Here is a 23603-nt window from a genome sequence, read left to right as displayed (position 1 = left end):
TACTTACCATAAAGAAGACACATGAAGTTACAGACATGCACAGTTAAGACACTGAAGTACAACTTTTGGCTGCAGGTTTCAACAGTAAAGGACACACACACACACACACACACACACACACACACACACACACACACACACACACACACACACACACAAAAACGCCAACTCCAGCAACTCAGGTTGGAATGCATTCTGTCTCTCTTTTACTGAAGAAGGCTGTGACCAAAAGCTTTATGTAAGTGCCTTTTAATTGTGCCTGTCTGCAACTTAACATGTTTTCTTTACAGCAAGTGGCAATCTGTTTTTTCCCATGTTGTTGAAGTTAAAAAAAGAGTTATACATATCAATTAAATTATGTACTCAATAGACTACTTCTTTTCATCACTTAAAATTGATTATTGTATTGCTGTGGTTGAGGATGCAAACTAACATATAACTAATTGAGTTGATGTATTGTTAGGGGTACAAAGTTGAGCATTAAAGTTCCTTTAAGTATACGTGAAGAAGAAAGGAACATTGCCAAAATTGAGAAAATGTTTGCATTTCATTTTTCCATAAAGGTGTGATGATGTCCATTAATTAAAAATTGAATTTAGCCATGTCAGATTGTGTGCGTGTTCCATGTGATCCATGTAGTGAAATCTCTCAGACCCATAGTCTGTCTGAAAACATTGCTATAAGAGATATATTCATCAAAGACTTGTCATTAGATTTTCTCACATTGAGTGAAACTACTCACATCCGGACAGTGAGTGAAAAATGTACATGCAGGTGACGTGGCCGCAGAGACCTTTCTCATTTAACTGAAAAAACTAACTGAAGAACAAAACGACTGGTCAGTGAGTTGTCAAAACTATTCATGTAACAAGTTTATTTGCGTGGTCATCTGCCGCAGCAAGCACAGAATTACTTGTTTTGTAAATAAAACTGCCTTTTCTTGCTGCAGCTTAATTTATTTTTCCCAGACGCATTTAGCCTTTTTCTTGCTCCATGGCATCTTCAATGAGCTCTATAATGATAGTTATGTTGTTTTTAGATTATCAAACAGTTCACTTTGTATTTTATTATGTAAATAAGTAATTACTTAATTTGCTGGGCTCTGCACTTCATCTCATCTGGTCTGGAGGTCAGACTACCACTTCATTTCTGAAACATAACCACAATTTTGTATTCCTAATTTTCTCACATTGTTTCTCCTTTTTTGTGGTGTACTGTTATTCTTTTTGCCACTAGTTATAGCTACTTGTTCGAACAATGATTTTAAAAATGTAAACATTGTCTGGCGCTGATAACCTTGTTGTTGTGCGCCCTAAAACACTAATCATCATCACTGTGAACATCATCACGTCTTCATGTATTTCCTCCTTTTTGTTTTGTTTACCTGTATGTTGCCAACCTAACAAGCAAAGTATACGTTTAAAACTAACTTCTGCATGCGCACGCTTTTGTGTGTGTGTGTGTGTGTGTGTGTGTGTGTGAGAGAGAGAGAGAGAGAGAGAGAGAGAGAGAGAGAGGGGGGGGGGGGTTGCTTGCTTTTGAGTTGTAGAGCATTCAATATCAATGTAATAGCTGTTTTGGTTGCAATGTTCTGTGGAGTAGTTCATGGACAAGTGAGTGAAAAGTGTTGGGTGAAATTGTTATTATGATAATGATAATGTTGTCTTCTTTAGGTACGTTATTCCGTTATTTTATCTATAAGTGAAACAATGAATTGATCGGCATGTGTACTTGATCATTCAACAGGAGTTTCCTTTCTGCTTTGGTTTTCTCTTAATTTCCCTGCATGGTTAGGTGTTTTTTTTATTGTTGATTCTAATTGTTTTCACTTCTCCAGTGGTTGGTTTGCACAGTTATGTTCTCTTAGGTGTTCTGCTAATGTAAAGTGGTTTGTCCCATACTTCCAGACTCGGTGTTCTTTGTGTCTGACATCAAACGTTCTACCAGTTTGTCGTATGCGTCTTGCTTCAAAAGTGATACACTGTAGTTGATATATACCTGTTTTTCTGGTATTTGTCTGTTTTTTGTAAGTTTTTCGGCATATTTTTATATAAAACCCTCTCTTGTGTATGTTATGTTTATTCCCTGTCTTTTCAAAATGTTGATTTTATGTGAGAGTTTGCAGACCACCGCAGACAACACCACACCAGAACCAAACACAAACACTCAGTACCATAACAACCATACAGAACAATCAGAAAAAGATGGGGAAAAAACCACAAGATGGTACACAATGACAAACATACACAAACTCTCACATAAAATCACCAACATTTTTAAATGGCAGGTAATAAACATAGCACACACAGGAGACAGTTCTATACAAAAATACATCCCAAAACTGACAAAAAACAAGACATGTACCAGAAAGCAGGTATGTCAACTACAGTGTGGCACTTGTGAAGGCAGGTACATAGGACAAACAGAGCAAACATTTGATGTCAGACACAAAGAAAACATGATAGCCTGGAAGTATGGGATAAAACCCTTCACATTTGCAGAACACCTAAGAGAACATAACCACAAATCAACCACTGGAGGAGATGTGAAAATAATTAGAATCAATGATAAAAAACACCACCTAACACTGCAATGAAATTACCACATGCAGAAAATCAAAGCAGAAAGAAAAACCCTGTTGAATGATAAAGTACACTCGCCAAATAATTCATTAAATAATGGGGGGGGGGGATAATGCTCCTGAAGAGGATTAATATCGTAGTAGTAGTAGTAGATGATGATGCCCAACACTTTTCACTCACTTGCCCATGAACCCCTCCACAGAACATTGGAACCAAAAGTTTCAACCACACTCTTAACAGTTATTACATTCAGATTCAGTGCTCTTAAACTCAAACGAGCAACCCCTCCGAGTGAGCGCGCACACAAACTTAACCTAAAAAAGAAAGAGAGAGAGAGAGAGAGAGAGAGAGAGAGAGAGAGAGAGAGAGAGAAGAAGAAGAAGAAGAAGAAGAAGAAGAAAAGAAACATTCTGAACAGTGCGAAAAAGTTCGGAATACAAAATTGTGCTTATATTTTGGAAATAATGTGGTGGTGCAATCTCCGGACCAGATGAGAGGAAACACACATCCCAGCGAACTGTAAGCAAATACTTATTTACGTAAGAAAATGCAAAATGAACTGTTTGATAATATTAACAATACTGAAACTGTACCGTTATAGATTCCATTGAAGATGCCTTCGAGTAACAAAAAGGTGAAATGTCTCTGGGAAAAATAATATAAGTTGCAGCAGGAGAAAGCGGTTTTATTTACAAAAAAAAGTATATAATATTCATGTTCTCATCATTTGCTATCTTAATTCCATTCTTTACTGTACAATTCTATTTATGAAGAATAAAGTCAGTGTAAATATTAAAAACAGCACGAGATAGTTCACACCCTTGGCTTTAATCTTAGTTAATAATTATATCTTCTGTCTGATCACTATCTGTGTTTGTTTCAGTTGATGACTATTAACTTCAGTGAAGTTCGTAATCTTATTATACATAAATGATCTAGGAAGGCTTGAAGTTATTACTATTTGCAGGTTCCCACTGGGAAATTTTCAGAAGTAGTCAAAAAAAAACTGAAACCATATTAAACTTTAAGATTTCAATATCAATTAACTATTGTAGACAACATAACTCCAAATTGTCTATCAACCAAGAAAGCCAAAGGAATAGTTAATGAAATCGCACCACAAACTTTCAGAAGGAAACTACAAAAGCATCAGCTAGGATTAAGTAATGGATGCAAATTCCATGTTCAACACATTTCTAAGTAAATTTGTCTGTGCCCTTCACAGCTGTGTCCCAATGAAAATCGTGACTTACGGTACCAGTGGTCAGCCATAGGAACTGTGGATGACAAGACATTGAAGTATCATTGAACAACTGTACATATGTGCAGCTGCTTTCAAATTGTGAAAAGTATGGTAAAACTCTAGACCAGGGCCAGGGGCGTAGTTACATGTTTTGTACAGCAGTGTTTTCAGCACTCGCCACGAGGTGTGCTAGGAAGAAAAGAGGATATGTCAGCTGCAGGTTCTATGCAGCTGGTGAGAGAGCAGCGAGCAGATGACGTGTTTTGAAGGATATTGTCAAATTATCACGTCAGTATATCACAGCCTCTGAAATCATAACATATTGGAAAAAATGGGCATATATTTTGACAACCAAGATTATTAATTTAATTTACACCATGGTATTAAATCCTAGTCAGGCCAAAACGTAAAGCATTGCAGTATATTCAACAATCAGTTCCACGAGCTTCCAGTCAGAGATTACTCAAGTTTCTTCCAGAGAAATTGGGTAAATAATCAACTCTCTTAAAAGTAAAAATTCTCAGTGGATTGATAATATTTCAAACAAAATATTAAAAGCATATTCTTCAGCTATACCTGCTACACTCAGTCATATATATTTAATGCACCTCCTTCGCAGGATATCTTTCTAGATGCGCTAAACTATGCCATTATTAGACACCCTTACGAGAAAGACAGTTAAGCAGGTTTTAATAACTGTTGACCTGTTACATTATTAACTTATTTCTCAAAAAATTTGAAAAAAGGGTATGCATTTAAGAATGGTTAAGAATATTTGCACCCCCCTGCGGGTTCGGGGGTAAGAAAAGGCCCGCGGTATTCCTGCCTGTCGTAAGAGGCGACTAAAAGGAGTCTCAACCCTTTCGGCCTTATATGATGGTCCCCTCTCGGGTTTGACCTCCATCTTTCTAAATTGTTCCGAAGAGCGAGCCACTTGGGGGAAGGGTGCCTTACTTGGGGCAATGTATCTGTCGTGCATTGAGACCTTTAGCCGGCTTTCTCGTCGTTGCAATGGTGTCCCGCTCGTTTTCCATCTCTTGGGCGAGGATACGGCCCTGGGTGCGATGACCACGCTGCACTGTGCAGTGTTGCTTTTCGCTGCGACGACGACCTTATAAATTTTTGCACCTAAGATCCACCACGGTAGCCAGTCCGTTGTGGTGGGGCCGCCATGTACCCTGTTGGTTATAGCCCCCTGACAACACAGGGATCACTCTACTGATGCCTGCGCCGTTTACTCCCCATGTATGCCAAGGAATAGATGCCCATCTCCCTGGGGCATCAGGACTTGCGGCAATGGCCATCCTGCCAGGTGGCTCTTGATGTGGCTGGGTGGCGCCCATGGGGAGGGCCCTTGGTCGGAGTAGGTGGCATCAGGGCGGATGTTCCGCAATGAAGCATGGTACATCATCTCTTGCTGGTAGCCAGCCACCAGCAGTCTCTAAGCGTTCAAGGGCTCATTTTAAAGCTAATGTTTATGACCCCAAATCGTTCCCATCCCTGGCCACACCATGGAAGTAACGAAAGGCAATGAATGATAGTGACATGTATTCCCCCAGGTATCTCGTCTGTACCAGAGCTGATGGGGAATCCTTTGTATCCATGAAGCCTCAGTTCTTTGTAGAGCATTTGGAGGACAAATTTGGGAAGGTGGAGGGCTTGTCTAAAGTGCGCTCTGGGTCAGTTTTGATAAAAACGGCATCCTCTGCCCAGTCACGCAGGTTGCTTGCTTGTGACAAGTTGGGGGATGTTCACGTTGCCATCACAGCACATAAGAGTTCTGCAGTCTGATGACGAGCTGCGTGCCAACTTAGAGCGTAGAGGTGTTTATTTCGTCCGGCCCGTTCATTGGGGTCCGAGGGACAATCAGGTTGCTACCGGTGCCCTCGTCTTGGCCTTCGAGGGTGATACATTACCGGAGGAGGTCAGGGTGATGGTCTACCGTTGTGACGTCAAGTCCTATATCCCTTCCCCGATGCGGTGCTTTAAGTGCTGGAAGTTCGGCCATATGTCTTCCCGCTGTACTTCCAGCCTCACATGTCGAAATTGCGGTCGCCCATCTCATCCCGATACTCCGTGTGCTCCGCCTCCCATCTGTGTCAACTGTGGAGAGGCACATTCACCTTGCTCACCAGACTGCAGGATCTTACAGAAATAATGCAAAATCATGGAATATAAGACCCTGGATCGACTGACTTACACTGAGGCTAAGTGGAAATTTGAACGGCTACATCCCGTGCGCATGATGTCATCTTATGCCTCCACTGTCACTCTTGCTCCAGCTTCTTTAGCTGCACCACAGTCAGTCAGCTCTCAGCGTCAGAGGACCTCACCTGCCCCCTTGACGATGGGGGGCCCCTTCTCTTGCTGTTGCTCCCACTCTATGTACCTTGGGAGCAGCACCCACTAAACCACCGGGGGCACCAGTCCCCACTTCTAAGCCAGAGAAGCATAAGTCTTCTTCGGCTTGTCTTGCTCGGAAGGGATCCCTTGGGTCACTTCCTTCCCAAGTTCCTACCAGCGGCACAGCAGACACAGGCCGCTGGTCGTCGAGCTTCGCGATCATCTTCGGTTCCGGAGACTGACACCAATCAGCCCTCTCAACGACGCCAACCGAAGGAACAGTGAAAGAAAACGACATTGAAGCCCCGTAAGATCAAGGCACCTGCGATGGCTCCTACTCCACCACTACCTACAAGCTGTGTGTCTGAGGATGAGGTGGAGATTCTTGTGTCTGCTGAGGACCTCGATCTCGCCGGTCCCTCGGACGCAATGGATAGCATTTGCATGGGTGCTCCATCAGAGGCAGCAGGTGACCCAGTGGCGTAATCTGCCTTCCCAGTCCCGTCACGCCTTTCTCAGCCATGGACAACACCATCCTCCAGTGTAACTGCAGCAGTTTCTTCCACCATCTAGCTGAGCTCCGCCAACTTATCAGCCTTCACCCTTTCCTCTGCATTGCTTTGCAGGAAACTTGGTTTCCGGCAATGCGAACCCCCGCCCTCCGTGGCTATCGGGGTTATTATAAGAACCCGGCAGCTTATGAAAGGGTGTCTGGTGGCGTCTGCATATATGTCCTAAACTCTCTTCACAGCGAGTCTGTCCCTCTCCAAACACCTTTTGAGGCTGTCGCTGTTAGTGTGGACACCACAGGCTGTTACCGTCTGCAGTCTTTACCTTCCACCGGATGGTGATGTCGCGCAGCATGTCCTGGCTTCTCTGATAGCCCAATTGCCGCCACCTTTCTTGTTACTGGGCGACGCCCATAACCATCTGTGGGGTGGGTCAGTGGCAACAGGTCGAGGCGCCATCGTTGAGCATTTATCGGCACAGCTTGATCTCTCGATATTAAATGATGGTGCCTTCACCAGTGTGGCGCATGGCACATACTCCGCCATTGACCTATCGATCTGTAGCCCTAGCCTCTTACCGACTGCCCAATGGAGAGTGCATGACGACCTGTCTGGTAGTGACCACTTTCCGATCTTTCTGTCACTGCCACAGCATCAATCTTCTGGGCGCCGTAGCAGATGGGCTCTGAATAAGGCTGACTGGGACTTGTTCTCCTCCACTGTCGCTATTGAGCCTCTCTCTAACGATGACATTGATGATGCAGTGGTTCAGTCGGTCACCACCGGCATCGTTATTGCCTCAGAATCGGCCATTCCCCATTCTTCTGGGTACCCTCGGCGGCGGACTGTGCCTTGGTGGTCTGCTGAGATCGCAGAAGCGATTAAAGCTCGCCGGCGTCACAAGCGACATTCGTCAATTGAACACCTTATCGCCTTCAAACGGCTGCGTGCGCGATTCCGCCGCATTATCCGCCAACACAAGCAGGAATGCTGGGAGCGGTATGTGTCCACCATTGGCCTCCATGTCACTCCATCGCAGGTCTGGGCCAAGATTCGACGCCTCTATGACTATCGGACCCCTGTCAGCGTCCCTGCGCTTTCACTGAGTGGAGCAGTTTGTACTGGCTCCGACGTCATTGCAAACCACTTGGGAGAGCACTTTGCCCTGAATTCCGCTTCTGCCAACTACCCCTTGGGCTTCCGCTCCATTAAAGAGCGGATAGAATGTCGGAGTCTTTCTTTTCGCACCCACCATCCTGAATTGTATAATGTTCCATTCAGTGAGTGGGAATTTCGCAGTGCACTCGCCGCTTGTCCTTATACCGCTCCTGGCCAGATAGCATCCACTCTCAGATGCTGAAACACCTTTCAGTGGACTGCCAGTGATTCCTCCTAGATCTTTACAACCGCATTTGGGTCGAGGATGAGTTTCCGTTGCAATGATGGGAAAGTCGTCTTGTTCCCATTCTGAAACTGGGGAAGAATCCTTTAGAGGTGGACAGCTACTGTCCCATTAGCCTCAGCAACGTTCTTTGCAAGTTGCTTGAATGGATGGTGAGCCGGCGCTTGAATTGGGTACTGGAGTCTCTGGGCCTTGGGGCTCCGTCTCAGGGTGGGTTCCGTAAAGGCCACTCCGCCGCCGACAATCTGGTGATCCTGGAGTCGGCCATCCGTACTGCCTTTGCCTGCCGTCAGCATCTGGTCGCTGTCGTTTTCGACATGTGGAAGGCGTATGATACGACATGGCGTCATCACATCCTTTCTTCGCTTCATGGATGGGGTCTTCGGGGCCCTCTGCCGATCTATATCCGCAATTTTCTGTCGTATCGTACCTTCCGCGTGTACCTCGCGGCCTCATATAGTTCCTCCCAAGTCCAGGAGAACGGTGTGCCACAGGGTTCTGTTCCAAGTGTCTGTCTGTTTTTAATAGCCATTAACGGGCTCGCTGCGGTGGTGGGAAATTCTGTCTCCGCTTCCCTGTATGCTGACGACTTCTGCTTTTACTACCGCTCTATTGGCATTGCAGCTGCTGAACGTCAGCTACAGGGCGCAATCCGCAAGGTGCAGTCTTGGGCTGTAGCGCATGGTTTTCAGTTTTCGGCAGCCAAGACCTGCGTTATGCATTTCTGCCGGCGATGCACTGTTCACCCGGAGCCGCGGCTTTATCTTGACGGCGAGCTTCTTACAGTGGTGGAGTCACATAGGTTTTTGGGGGTGGTTATTGATGCCCGGTTGACTTGGCTGCCTCATATTCGACAGCTTAAACAGGCGTGTTGGCGGCATCTAAATGCTATGCGATGCCCGTGCCACACCAGGTGGGGCGCCGATCGATCTACTCTCCTACGGCTATTCCGGGTGTTAATCCAGTCCCGTCTGGACTATGAGAGTCTGGCTTATGGCTCAGCATCCCCATCTGCGTTGCAAGTGCTGGACCCAGTAATACACAGCGGGATACGACTTGCCACTGGTGCCTTCCGGACTAGCCCTGTGGACAGCATACTAGTGGAGGCAGGTGTCCCTCCCCTAAGTCTAGGGGACCATTCCGAACAACGCTCCTTGCCAGATGGCTGCAGCGTTTACACTGCTGAGCTGATCGCCATCTTTCGAGCCCTAAAGTATATCCGCTCCTGCTCAGGTGAGTCCTTCGTTATCTGTAGCGATTCCCTGAGTGGTTTACGAGCTCTCGACCAGTGTTTCCCCTCATTCTCGTCTGGTGATGGCTATCCAGGAGTCCCTGTGTAGTCTTGTGCGTTGCGGCCGCTCTGTGGTCTTCGTGTGGACCCCAGGCCATGTTGGGATACCCGGCAATGAGAATGTTGACCGCCTGGTGAAAGAGGCCACCAGTACACCATCTCTGGACATTGGCCTCCCGGAGACAGATTTGCGAACGTTCCTACGCAGCAAAATTCTGGACCTTTGGGACATTGAATGGTGTGCCCTGCCTTCACGAAACAAACTTCGGGCCATCAAGGAGGCTATAGGTGTGTGGCGCTCCTCCTTGCGGGCCTCTCGCAAGGAGTCTGTTGTCCTCTGCCAGCTGCGCATTGGGCACACATGGCTGACGCACGGCCACCTATTGCGACGTGAGGACCCACCTTTGTCGCTGTGGCTCCGTTTTGACAGTGGTCCACATTTTATTGGACTGTCCACTTTTAGCTGTGCTCAGGCAGTCGTTCGCACTGTCTGACACGCTCCCTGCACTTTTAACCGATGACTCTGCTATGGCTGACTTAGTTTTACGTTTTATTCGGTCAGGGGGTTTTTATCGTTTAATCTGAGTGTTCCTGTTTCATTTTATTGTATTGTATTGATTCTGGCCTTTGGCCTACGATTTTTAACTCAGTTTTTAATGTGTCCTCGGTGGTTGGCTTTTCCTTTTTTTATCCCTATGGTTGGCCAACCACCGCCACACTCTGTGTGGTTTTACTTTGTCTTGTCTGTTCTTTGTCTGAGTATTTCTTGTCCTGTGTCGTCTGCCGTCTTTCCTGTTGTTAGTTATCCTTCTCTTTAGGAGCTCTTAGTTTTTTTTTTTTTTTTGTGGAAAAAGGGACCGATGACCGTAACAGTCTGGTCCCTTTAACCCCCCACAAACCAACCAACCAAGAATATTTGCAAATGGGAGTCAGTCTCAGTTTGTACTCCAGAAGGGCATATCCATTGAACATGCAGTCTACCGTTTTGCTAACGATTTATGAAAATATCTGGCTGGAATTTGTTGTGCTCTGTCCACAGCATTTAAGTACCTGCGTATCACAACATTCTGTTTGAGGAACATAAACTCTTTGACTTTCTAAGCAGAATAAATAAATGTTTAATTTCATATTTAACAGATAGGAAGCGAAGGGTCGTGTTAAATAACTCATACAGTTGTCGTGATGAATCTCCATCTGAGTGAGGACACATTGTTACTGGAATGCCACAGGGTACATTTCTGGGATCACTCCTGTTCTTGTTATAGATAAATGACCTCCCACCTTCGACTGATAAGCTCTCCTGATGATCTATCAACCATAATCAAGGCCAACATAGATACAACAATGGGAAATGCAGAAATGAAATATTCAGAAACATTATTTGTTCTCAGCAAATGGTCTGCCACTTATTATGAAAAGGAGAGAATGCTACTCAACATTTAGCAGAGATGTTGAGCCGCAGACAGGCACAACAAAAAGCCTACTAAACACACAAGCTTCCAGCCAGGAGGCCTTCTTCCGAAATTGACAACACACATACATCTATCCACATTCACGGAAACCCAGCTCTCACATATGTGACCACCATCTCTGGCTGTTGTGGTCAGAGTAGAGCCTATCCCCAATAGCCAGAGACAGTGGTCATGTGTGTGAGCTGTGTTCCAGTGAAGATGTGTGTGTGTGTTGTGTGTTTTGGAAGAAGGCCTTCTGGACAAAAGCTTGTGTGTTTAGTTTTTGTTGTGCCTATCTGCAATTCAACATATCTGCTATATGGCGAATAGCAATCTATCCTTTTCATAATATTGTCATTTTCTGTTCTGGATTTTCCATTATTTGATGTGGTCTATCATTTATCTTAGAAAAAAGAAAACACAGTTCATTCAATTCTACATACACAAAGAAATATCAAAACAATACAGCATGAGGAAATACATAAAATCTATTGTCTAAAACTTACGGGAGATTTATATAATATGGGCATTTTCGTGAAGTTATTCCTGTGCTGTCGATGATCTTTACGTGTGTCGTAGTTGTGGCTTTCATTATCACATAAGCAATTGCTCTCAAGGCTGTTAATTTATAAGGAGGTGGAATTAGTGGAGGGAGAGTAGTATCTTAGATATTATTTAGGACAGTCTGCTGAACATTTCATGTAGTAGTTCCCATTTACTTGAAAATGATGACCTGTTTCCTACATTAATACTCAGTGAAATTCAGAGAGGAAGTTACTGGCCATCACTTGCCATCAGGAGGTGAAATATTTAGTGCTGCCAGTAGTTATGCATAAAAGTACAAGAGCTATCCTAGCTTCTAGAACAGTTAATTCTTTTCTTGAGGAGGAGAGAGGGATAGGTTGAGTGAGGTTAGAAAGGAAGGGAAGGTCACTCAGACCCCAGGATGAGATGGTTTTCCTAATGTAAGGAGGGAATTCTATTTTTGATACTACATTAATGTCTACAAGAGCTTGTACCCCTCCTTAGGTGTAGTTTGTTAAGCTAAGCTGTTAACCTATCACTGGTAAAAAGCTGCCCTTGAAGTACTTCATTGACTTGTTACCTAATGAATTTAATTTATTTTAGTTTCATGAGCATCTTTAAAGATCTCTTGACATTGTTTCCAGTTTATGGATTAAAATTTATTTTATTAAGCTATGCTAAGTTAAACAATGTTATGGAGCATGATCTTATCAAATATTCACCTGCATCACAGGGATTCTGAGCTCTTATCAGGCTTGCTTCACAGTCGAAGTATATATAGAATGGACTTTCTCATATTAAAAGTTCTCTATGTAGTTCTAGCTTGTCATTTCTGTTGTACCTAATACCATAACAAACTTGAAAATTGAGAAACTCGTTGAGTGTTAGTCTGAAGCAGTAACACTGTGAAAATTCTGAAAATGTTTCCTGTATTTTCCAGACTCTTAATTACCTAGCTCGTTTAATGGGACCTGTGGAACGAGTTTTTCTATCATCCTTGTTGACTGTGTCTGGAGAAGGAATGTTTATAAACAAGACTGTGAGAGAATTGTTGTTTGATGGTTACCAGGACCCAATACTGGATGTTGTAAATAAATTGAACACGTCTATTTCAATACCATTTAAGCAGTTTGGATACTTTGTTGATGTGAGTATGTACAAGCATCTTTGCATTTTGAATTTTTATGAGTACTAATCATAAAAGTTTAAATTATTACATTGAAGAATAAAGTTAGGTAATTAAAGTTTTGTTTGTTTGTAGTTGCAAGCCTGCAGTTGCAGTGCACATTGTAATACCTATGCCACAGACCAATACCAAATGTAACAGCAACCAAAGCAAAATAGTGCAGCCTATTGATGAATACTAGTACTGTGCGTTAATTCATTATGGAAATTTTGCACCTGTGTCAGGCCGATCCAGGCAGCTAAAGAAGTCCTAAGAATTGACATGACATGGTTGCAATATTTCCACTTCTGCCGAACCTCCTTTTTTTTTCCTCCTGTAGCAACATGCTACAATACTGTGGCACAGGTACTTTGATGTGTACTTGTACTGCAAACACATACCTGCAACGAGACAAACAGTTACGTAACTTTATTAATTTCTTTATATTTATGGTTGCTCCTCAAATTACTAAGTTGTTCATCCACTATAATGAGATGAAAATGCTCATTTCAACTTTGAAAATAAAGAAATGAATCATCTATAAGAGGCAGTCAAATTAAAAAAAAGAGGGGGGGGGGGCGGAGTAAATGGTTAATTATTTCAAAACTAATCACCGTAACTGTTAAGATATTTATTCCACTGTGAGATAAGACAGCCAATGCCTTCATGGAAAAGTATTTCCAATTGCCTTCAGAACCATCAGTGTATCCAGGCATGCACCAAGGAGGTATTGACGCAGACATGCGATCTGACCTTTAGCACTATGGTCGTACGTTTGGCCAGTGCTAAAATCGCCCGGTCAACGTCTCCTCTTCCTCCCGTCACCTCTAATACACAAGCACCTTCATCAGCTTCTGCCAAGGCTAAGACACAGAAGTCAGATGCATGGGCCTTCAAGAAGGAACCGTCCCGTGAATACTTCTTATGTACCCTGAACTCCCAGCCTTCGACCAGTACTTTGACTAAACGACTTTCCAAGAGGGCTCATAAAAAGAAAAGTTCTCCTTCTCCGCCATGGCGCGTTTCTTCTCCTGCGCCACCCAGCGGTTGCCGCCCCAGGCTGTCATCCTTTTCGCCTGGCCGCACTGCTGGTAGCTGAACATCTGGCCATTCACCAGCGGATGAAGCTCCCCCTCCCGACCATCTTAACATGGTGCCCGACGAACCTATTGAAAATCCACCTATTGATAGCGGCAGCAGTTCTTGCTCGAAGCCAGGCCCTCAGCTGCCTTTGAAGTGACCCCTTCTTGCTTCTCCTTTTTCTTCTCACGATGGCACTTCTTCATTGGAATATTCGCGGCATTCGCTCCAACCGAGAGCACTTAACATTGCTGCTATGCTTGCACTCTCCGTTCGTAGTAGCTCTCCAGTAAATGAAGCTATGCCCATGCGATTTTATTGACTTGGCAAACTATACCTCTGTGCGTTTTGACCTAACCTCTGTGGCAGGTATTCTGGCTCATGGAGGAGTTATGTTGCTGGTTCGGGGTGATATCTATGCCGATCCCATCACATTGCACACCGATCTGCAGGCAGTTGCCGTCCGCATTACTCTCCCCACTTTCACATTTTCTGTTTGTACTGTTTACACTCCATCGTCTGCCGTTACTAGGGCAGACATGATGCAAATTATTCCTCAGCTACCTGCACCATTTTTGTTGACTGGAGACTTCAATGCCCACCATCCCCTTCGGGGCTCTCCAGCATCCTGCTTGAGAGGCTCCCTGTTAGCAGACCTTTTCAACCACCTCAATCTTGTCTGTCTCAATACTGGCGCCTCTACTTTTCTTTCGGACACAACTCTCACCTATTCCCATTTAGACCTCTCTATATGTACTACCAAACTTGGACATTGGTTTGAGTGGTACGCTCTTTCTGATACGTATTCAAGTGACCTCTTCCCTTGTGTTATCCATCTCCTGCATCATACCCTCTCTCCGTGCCCAACTAGTTGGAACATCTCTAAAGCAGACTGGAGGCTCTTCTCTTCCAGGGTGACATTTCAGGATCAAAACTTCACAAGCTGCGATAGTTGGGTCACACACCTGACGGAAGTCATTCTCACTGCTGCTGAATATTCCATCCCTCATACTACTTCTTCTCCATGTCACGTACTGGTCCATGTCACGCTATACGTCCTCGTTGACGTGCTTTACGCACCTTTAAACGCCACCCCACGATGGCGAATTGTTTTAATTACAAACAATACGTGCGCAGTGTCGTCATGTTATTAAAGAAAGCAAGGAAGCCAGCTGGGCTGCTTTCACAAACTCCTTCAACAGTTTCACTCCTGTTGTCAGGGGTAGCCTGCACCGGCTATCTGGCACTAATTCGCAGAGGTTTTGATCTCCGCTCATTACCACCCTGCCTTCCACCCCCGAAAACAGGCAGAGGAGGCAAGGCCACCTAACTTCCGCTCCTTGAATCATGAGTTATAATGACTCATTCACTATGTGGGAACTCGAAAGTGCACTTGAACAGTCACGGTCTTCCGCTCCGGGGCCTGATTCTATTCATGTTCAGATGCTGAAGAACCTTTCTCCTGCGGGTAAAGGTTTTCTTCTCAGTACTTATAATCACGTCTGGATTGAGGGTCATGTTCCCACATGCTGGTGCGAATCTATTGTTTTCTCGATTCCTAATCAGGGGAAAGACAAGCACTTGGCTTCCAGTTATCGACCCATTTCCCTTATCAGCTGTGTCTGTAAGGTGATGGAACAAATGGTTAACTATCGTTTGGTTTGGCTGCTCAAATCTCAACGCCTACTTACCAATGTAAAATGAGGATTTCGTAGGTGCCGCTCTGCTGTTGACTATTTGGTTACCTTGTCGACCTTCATTATGAATAACTTCTTGCGGAAGCACCCGACCGCGGCTGTGTTCTCTGATTTGGAGAAGGCTTACGACCCCTGTTGGAGGGTGAGCATTCTCCGCACCATGCATACATGGGGCCTTTGCGGTCGCCTCCCTCTTTTTATTCGTTCCTTTTTAATGGATCGACAGTTCAGGGTACATGTGGGTTCTGTCCTGACAGACACCTTTCCCCAGGAGAATGGGGTGCCACAGGGCTCAGTTTTGAGTGTCGCTCTCTTCGCCATAGCGATAAATCCAATAATGGATTGCCTTCCAGCTGATGTATCAGGCTCCCCTTTCGTAGACGATTTTACCATCTATTGCAGCGCGCAGCGTACATGTTCCCTGGAGCACTGTCTTCAGCGTTCTCTTAACTGTCTTTACTCCTGGAGTGTCGCCAATGCCTTCCGTTTTTCTGCTGAGAAGGCGGTCTGTATTAACTTCTGGCGCTACAAAGCGTTTCTCTCACCGTCCTTACATCTTGGTCTCATTGCTCTCCCATTCGTGGAGACAACAAAATTTTTAGGTCTTACATTTGACAGAAACTTAGCTGGTCTCCACATGTGTCATATTTGGCTGCCCATTGTACCCGTTCTCTAAATGTCCTCCTTGTTCTCAGTGGTATGTCGTGGGGAGCCGATCGAACCGTCCTACTTCTCCTATATTGGTCGATCATCCGCTCCAAGCTGGGTTATGGGAGCTTCATATACTCCTCTGCACGGCCGACCATTTTACGCCGCCTCAACTCCATACAGCATTGGGGTTTACGTCTTGCGATCGGAGCGTTTACTAGTCCCGTCGAGAGTCTTCATGTTGAAGCCGGTGAATTGCCACTCGCCTACCGGCGCGATATACTGCTTTGTCGGTATGCCTGTCGGCTACTGTCAATGCCCGACCACCCGTCATATCGTTCCTTTTTTGACGACTCTCTAGACTGTCAATATGGTTTGTATGTATCTGACCCGCTACCCCCTGGAGATTGCTTTGGTCGCCTCCTTCAACACCTTGATTTTTCACTCCCTGCAAACTTTAGAGTGGGCGAGAGCCACACGCCACCTTGGCTCCAGGCTCAGGTTCGCGTTCACCTTGACCTCAGCTCGCTCCCAAAGGAGGTTACCCCCGGTTCGGTATACCACTACCGTTTTGTCGAACTTCGTTCGAAGTTCATTAATATGACCTTCATTTATACAGATGGCTCTAAGACCAATGACAGGGTCAGGTGTACTTTTATTGTCGGGGCACAAAGTTTCAAATACCGGCTACATGGCCATTGTTCAGTCTTTACAGCTGAGCTCTTTGCCCTCTTCCAGGCTGTTCTTTACATCTGCCGCCACCGACATTCTGCTTATGTCATCTGCTCCAATTCTTTGAGCGCCATCCAGAGCCTCAGTGATCCGTATCCGGTTCACCCTTTCGTGCACCGGATCCAGCGCTCTCTTCAGCAGCTGGTGGACGACGGTTCTCCGGTTAGCTTTATGTGGGTTCCTGGCCATGATGATATCCCTGGGAACGAAGCTGCAGATGCCGCGGCCAAGGCTGCGGTCCTTCAGCCTCGGACAGCTTCTTGTCGTGTCCCTTCATCAGATTGTACCAGGGTCATTTGTCGGCGCATTTTATCGCTGTGGCATGCCAATTGGGCTGCACTTATGGACAACAAGCTTCGGGCCTTGAAACCTCTTCCTGCGGCTTGGACGTCCTCCTCACGCCCTTTATCGGCGGGAGGGGGTCGTTTTGGCCCGGCTACGAATTGGACACTGCCGGTTCAGCCATCGCCATCTGTTGGCGGCTGCGCCGGCGCTGTTCTGTCCATGTGGGCAATTGCTGACTGTCCGCCACATTTTAACGTCCTGTCCGGATTTTACTACACTGTCTTGATCTGGGCCTGCCATGTACTCTGGATGCCATTTTAGCGGATGACCCAGGAACTGCTGCTCGCGTTCTTCGTTTTATCAACTGGACAAACCTGTCTAAGGACGTTTGAGTATGCTGTTGTTTTTTTTAATCCTACGCCTGTTAATACGTCTTTTATAGTGTTGTCCCTTTTAGTTGCTGTTTTAACCTTGTGCCTCGTGGTGCATTCCTAACTTAGTCTGGGCGCTAATGACGATTGTAGTTGTGCGCCCTAAAACTACAAAAAAGAAACACACACACATTTTGCCAAGGTTGTTTAAACTATGCTACAGAAGTTTTGCTGGGGAGCCCTTACACATCCTCTATAAAATACCTTCTCTCTACATGTTTCTCCCATGTTTTTGGAGGCCTAAAGAAAGGCAGTTGTGGCCATCAATGTGCTTTTGGTGAACAAATGCACGATTCAGTACAATGATAGTTAGATAGACAACCGCATAGATTTTACCATTAGGGCACTGATGGTCTTGCCTCACATTGGGGAAAAATGTATTTACAGTTATGGCAATTACTATTGAAATAATAAACAGTTTACTTACTTTTTTTCCCATCTGTCTTTTCATTTCACTGTCCCTTATAGTTCACTTCATAAGCTGCTTAGTTTTAAGAGAGTATTATTTCTTCTCTGCCTCATACAAACTCACTTAACAACTCACAGCAGTCGGCACAGGTGCCAACTCTATTGGACCTGAGGGGGGTCCCTGAGCCCCCTCAAAAATTCTTTTGGGGGGATGGACCTCCCTCACCCCTCCCCCCCCCCCCCCCCAATAATATTATAAAATTACTAGTTGTATTAAGCTTTGTAAAATCACAAAATTATGTTGCAATTTTTTATTTTCCTTGTTTGACGACAGTTACTCTTTAAAATACATTCAGTAATGAGTTAAAACAAATAATTATTATGGTAGTAAGCAGGTTAACTGAAAATGAGTGGTGCGAATCATGATAGTGTTACGGTGCTGCAGGCACAATTAGAATTTGTCCTGGTGTGCAAACCTTCGGGTAAAGTCTGGCGCCAGTGCTGTGGCTGCGGCGGCATGAAAAGGGCTGGAACCCTGTGCCTTGCATCGTCTTGGCACTTAAACATTCACACTGTGACTATATAAAGCCCACCCTGCTGTCGTAGTCATTCAGTTTGGATAGTTTTATTCCGTGCATGCTGTAGACGTGTTTAGTGTTCCAACTTTAGTGTCTGGTGGACTATTTTATATGACTATATTTTATTCTTTCTCTTAGTGTATTGTGAATTAAGTTTGCAATGGATAAATTTGTTACCAAAAAAGCACGCTTGGGAGTTCAAGTCAACCTCCAACAATTATTGTGTCGTTAGTTGCTTCGTCCTCCAACAATTACTGTGTCGTCTGTTGCTTCCTCTTCAGCCGAAAGCTGTTCACAGCTGATACCTAGACAATGCGGTAAGCGAAGATCATTTCAGTCTTAATTGATCAAATATACATGGCTAGACTATGAAGTATCTACCGAAAAAGTTTTTTGCAAAACCTGCAAAAAGGCAGATGCTAAAAGTCTGATAATGATCTTCAAAAAAAGGCTGCATTTACTTCCATAGTGTTTACTAACTGGAAAAAAACCTTTGGAAAAATTCCATCTTCATGAAAATACGTTAGCACATAAAGAAGGTGTTCTGAAACTAAATTCTATCACTAACTGAAGTGTGGCCTCCCAATTGAATGAATAGTTAGTGATATGAAGAAAGGCCGTTTAGCTCTTCACACAGTTTTAACTACGATGCAATTTCTATGCTGATAATGCAGATTTCAACCGTTGAAACTCCGAAAGAATGATATACCTCAGTTTAAAGATCGGTTAGGGCATTCGAGGTGTAACTGGATGTCCCATGATATTCAAAACGATATCATTGATCTACTAGAAAAGTGTTTGTTGAAAAAGGTATTGGCTTCAATCAAGAACAGTGAACATTATTCTATTATGGTTGATGAAACGAGTGATTCTTCGATTCACAAACAATTGTCATTTTGTATTCGCACTGCCGATGTTCCCTTAATCATTCAACGAAGGCTTTATTGGCTTATACAAGACCCCCAACATTGAATCACAAACTCTGTTTAGTATTTTAAAAGATGTTTTTGCACGTCTTGATTTGTCACTGGATAACTCAAGAGGACGGTGCTCTGATGGTGCCTCAAATATGAAAGGTAAGTTCAAAGGACTAAAAAAACTTAGTTTTGGATGTACAACCAAAAGCACATTATGTGCACTGCACTGCTCACAATTTAGGATTGGCAGTTGTAGACAGTCTCCGCCCTCTTACGTCTGTGAGGGATATTATGGCTTTAGCCAAGGACTTAATAAACACTGTAAGGGAATCCGACAAAAGGATGGGACTTTTCAGAAGCATATACTGTGAGAGTGCCAATGACCAACCTGGTCTATAACCCCTTTGCCTGACTTGATGGACTCTGCTAGCTTCTAGTACCTTGAGAATACTGGAAAAACGCTGAAGAACTTCTAGAGTTTTTTGAAACATTTTCTGCAGAGGACAAAACAGTGGCAGGTTACAAATGTGCAGGCTACCTTGAGTCAATGTTACAATTAAAGACATACTTCTTTCTACATCTTTATTGCCATGCAATGAACCCAGTAGAGGATGTCAGTGAAAAAATTCAATGCCCTCATCTAAGTGTTGCTTATCTGGAAAAAATATGTGAGGGCTTGATTTGTATATTGGATGGAAGGTGTGATAGTTTTAAACACTTTTGGGAATTGTGTTTAAAAGAAAAACCTTCACAAGTTGATGATCCTTTGCTTCTTCGGAATCAAAGTATACCAAAGAAGTATGAAAACAATGAAGCTAGCTCACCACACACTTTCAGAACAGTAAAGGAATACTACAAAGCTATTTACATTGAAGTTTGTGAAACGATGCAATCTTGCATTACTGAGTGGTTTGCTTCAACTGGACTCGCACTTGTCATTGCAGTTGAACAAGAGTGCTTTTAGTGAAGAGAGGTGAAACAAATTTGGAATATCAACTGAGTTTTTCAGAAATGAGCTAGACATTGAGAGACTGGGCTTAATTTGAATATGTTACCTTATATCGATAATAAAAAAAAACTGGTCTTAAAAAACATGCGTGATTCAATAAAGTACATTACACAAGAGTCTGCAGTTGGAGAAATGTTATGGGAAGTAGTGAAGTGCATCAAGCTTGTCAAAGTAGTTCCAATCATGACAGCAACAGCAGAATGGTGATTTAGTGCCCTTAAACGTCTGAAGTCATATGTCCAATCAACAATGAGGCAGAAGCTGTTGAACAACTTGCCTGTTCTAGATGCCCATAGAGATATTCTGTATGAATTGGATATCCGAAAAGTCATCGACTTCATATTCAGTAATCGAGTCAGATGGTCGAAATTTGCACCTTTCTTAAGACATCTAGCCCTAATAATAGCATTTAGAGCAATATTAAAAATCTTTATAAAACAGATAATTAAATAAATCCATAACGTCAAATTTTCAGTTTCGAAATATTAGTACTAGTTCAGTATTGTATTACTATATTAGTTATTTTCAAATACTTAAATATTTTTAGGGTGTAAGACCCAGTTAAAACTGGCTATTTACATACTTTCTGACTGAAAGTATTAGGCATAGTTTATTAACTTTATTGTAGCATTAACTTTGAGATATTGTTTTTATGTAACGAACTCTGACCCCTATTGAAAGTAGGCTTAAATTAGGTGTTTCACTTATTAATCAAAGTGCTATTACTGTGTGACAGCAATATTTTATGTTTTATTCTTTTAATGATAGTTTAGGATTTATTTGAATATAATTTCAGTCTTTTCAGAGCTATATATTCACTGCTCCACCATAACCTATAAGCACAATTATTACTGTAAATTAAATCAGCTTTTTACGAAAATACTGTGCATGTTTTTTCTGCTTCGCTTTTCAAAGGCAAAAAATGTGTCAAGCTTGTTGAGTTTCCCGGATTGTTGAGTAATCGAGAGTCCAGTTTCAAGGTTCTAATGTTTATCATATGACTCTAAAACGCTGAAAAAAAATTTTGAACTCTTTATTTTTCATCTACAATTTAGAAAATTTCCCAGGGCAGAATCCGCAGTATCCCCCACCCCCCAATATTTTTTATAAGTCTTCGGCCATGGCTGTCGGATAAGGAAATGAAATTAGTAGTTCTATTTGGTAATGTAAACTAATTATAATTGACATATTGTCATTGAGACGTCAATCATTTACGGGAAAGAATCGTCGTGGCAATTGGGACAGTTACACCTGAATACATGGCGAGAAGTAGAACATGAGCAGGGCAAAAATGGGTCCCATGTTGACATCTACCAACATTAAACAAAACTTGAAGGAATTCTCTTTCATGATCCGTACTATTTGATGTAATTTTTCATAATTTCCCTATTAAAATTATATTTAAAACTAGGGAGTTCTTTTTCAAACACCCTGTATTATATTTGCAAACATTGATTATTTTCATTGATATATTAGCCCTTGGGGCACTTACTCCTTGTTATGTAACAACCTTGTCAGTCATTGTCACCATCTGCCTTGTTGAAACTGTTGCCTGTTTTCGACCTTTTGTGCTACTTCATTTATTTATCTGTACTACCTACCATCAAAAAACATCTTGTCTCTATATCTTTTCTAGTACTGATTTCCATGCTGTTAGGTGGGTCCATTGTAATTACCAAATTTTCATGCAGCACTTTGTTTACAGTTCACTATAAATTGCAGGGCCTTCTCCTTATTGCCTTTTATTGATTTATTTGCAGAATTGAAACTGCCTTTCTTTTCATCGCATCACCTACATTGCTTCTATGTGATTCTTTCACTTTCTGTGGTTTACTTTTAATCAAACCATACTGATCAGCTGTTATTGCCATCTCCTGCATTGTTTTATTTACTAAATACAGTTGGGGGGGGGGGGGGGGGGAGAGGAGGAAGTGATGACCAGTGTTAATATGTGAAAGCTTAGCCTTTTGGGGGTCTACAATTCTTTTTGTGGATACGTGTGTGTTGAGCACGGGACCCCGAGCTCTTGCAACTCTTTCCTTTACAGACCGCATACCTTCCCTTTCCACATCCATCCCTGTCCACGATCCTTCCACTTCCACTTCACCTTCCTCTTCCGCTTCCCCTTCTCCCTCTCTTTGGGTGTATGTTTTACGCTTACATCTGGAGATGGTCGCCTGTGCCCAAATGAAGTGGTTTCTCTTCTTTTTCTCTCTTCAGTGTAACATACCTATTCTTACTTTGCCCTTCTCTTTCCTCAATTCTTCTCTTTACCTTCTTCTCCGCTGCAGCTTTGGAGAATTCTTCTCTAGTTTCCTTTTCTTTGTTCCTCTCTTTCTTTCCTCCCGGTCATGTCGGAAGGCCGACCCACGTGTTCCTAAGCGTACCAGTGATTGGGTAAAGCATAATTCCCCACCTCAGGCAGGCGAGTAGGGCACATACGTACTCCTTGATAAAGGCGACGCCCAGGGAGGAGTGATTACCCGAGTTGTTACCTTCCAACTATGCTGATTGGCCCCTCCATTTGTTTCTCAGGAGTCCCTTAGAGAAAGCCCCCACCAGAAAGGAGCATGCCGTAGGAGACGTCGGTAATCGTGAGAGGTACTTTCACAATGGTTTCTTCTAGTTCAACTAACACCCACAAGAGAAAGCTAGACAAGTCTCAGCCACAGACAATTCTTCTGTCAGTGTCAAAGTTCCTAGTTGTTTTTTGGTCTAACGAAGGTCAATACTTCTCAACAGTCAACCCTTTCATTGTTCATAAGGGTGTTGACGCAATTGCAGGTCCTGTAAAGTCTTGTTCCCGGTTACGAAATGGCACCTTGTTGTTAGAAACAGACAGTGCTCTCAAGGCACACAAATTGCTTTGAACTACACTGCTGCACATCTTCCCTGTCCGAGTGGAAGCCCACTGTACTGTAAACTCATCACACGGGATGGTTTATACGAGATTGGCTCCATGCTAAGTGTTGTACTGTTTGAAACCACCTTAAATACAATTACGGATTGTCTCCTTCCCGATGTCTCAAACGCTCTCTTCGTCGACAATTTTACAATCGGCTCTCAACGGACCAGTCTTCTTGAACGACATCCTCAAGGATGCCTCGATCGCCTCCACTCGTGGAGTGTCGAAACCATCTTCAGGTTTTCTCTGAGTAAGACAGTCTGTGTAAAATTTTGGTGCCGTATGGAGTTTTATCTGCCTTCCCTATACATTTAGGCACTGTTGACCTTCCGTTTGCGGACCTCGCCAAATTCTTGGGACATATGTTTCACAGAAGACTGTGCTGGTCTTCCTACATTTCCT

At 43.6% G+C, this 23603-nt stretch overlaps 1 protein-coding gene across 3 annotated transcripts in view; it reads left to right on the top strand.

The window, feature by feature from the left end:
* LOC126277925 (protein croquemort-like) overlaps positions 1-23603 on the top strand; it is a 220827-nt gene that overhangs the window by 124957 nt on the left and 72267 nt on the right. For all 3 annotated transcript variants that reach the window (XM_049977502.1, XM_049977501.1, XM_049977500.1), the window contains one exon: positions 12287-12493. In XM_049977502.1, the coding sequence (XP_049833459.1) occupies positions 12287-12493 (207 nt within the window). The remainder of the gene's footprint in view (positions 1-12286; positions 12494-23603) is intronic.

Source organism: Schistocerca gregaria, chromosome 6 (assembly GCF_023897955.1).
Source record: "Schistocerca gregaria isolate iqSchGreg1 chromosome 6, iqSchGreg1.2, whole genome shotgun sequence".
Taxonomy (NCBI): Eukaryota; Metazoa; Arthropoda; class Insecta; order Orthoptera; family Acrididae; genus Schistocerca; species Schistocerca gregaria.
The sequence above is the reverse complement of the archived record's forward strand: the minus strand, read 5'-3'. Positions and strand labels throughout refer to the sequence as shown.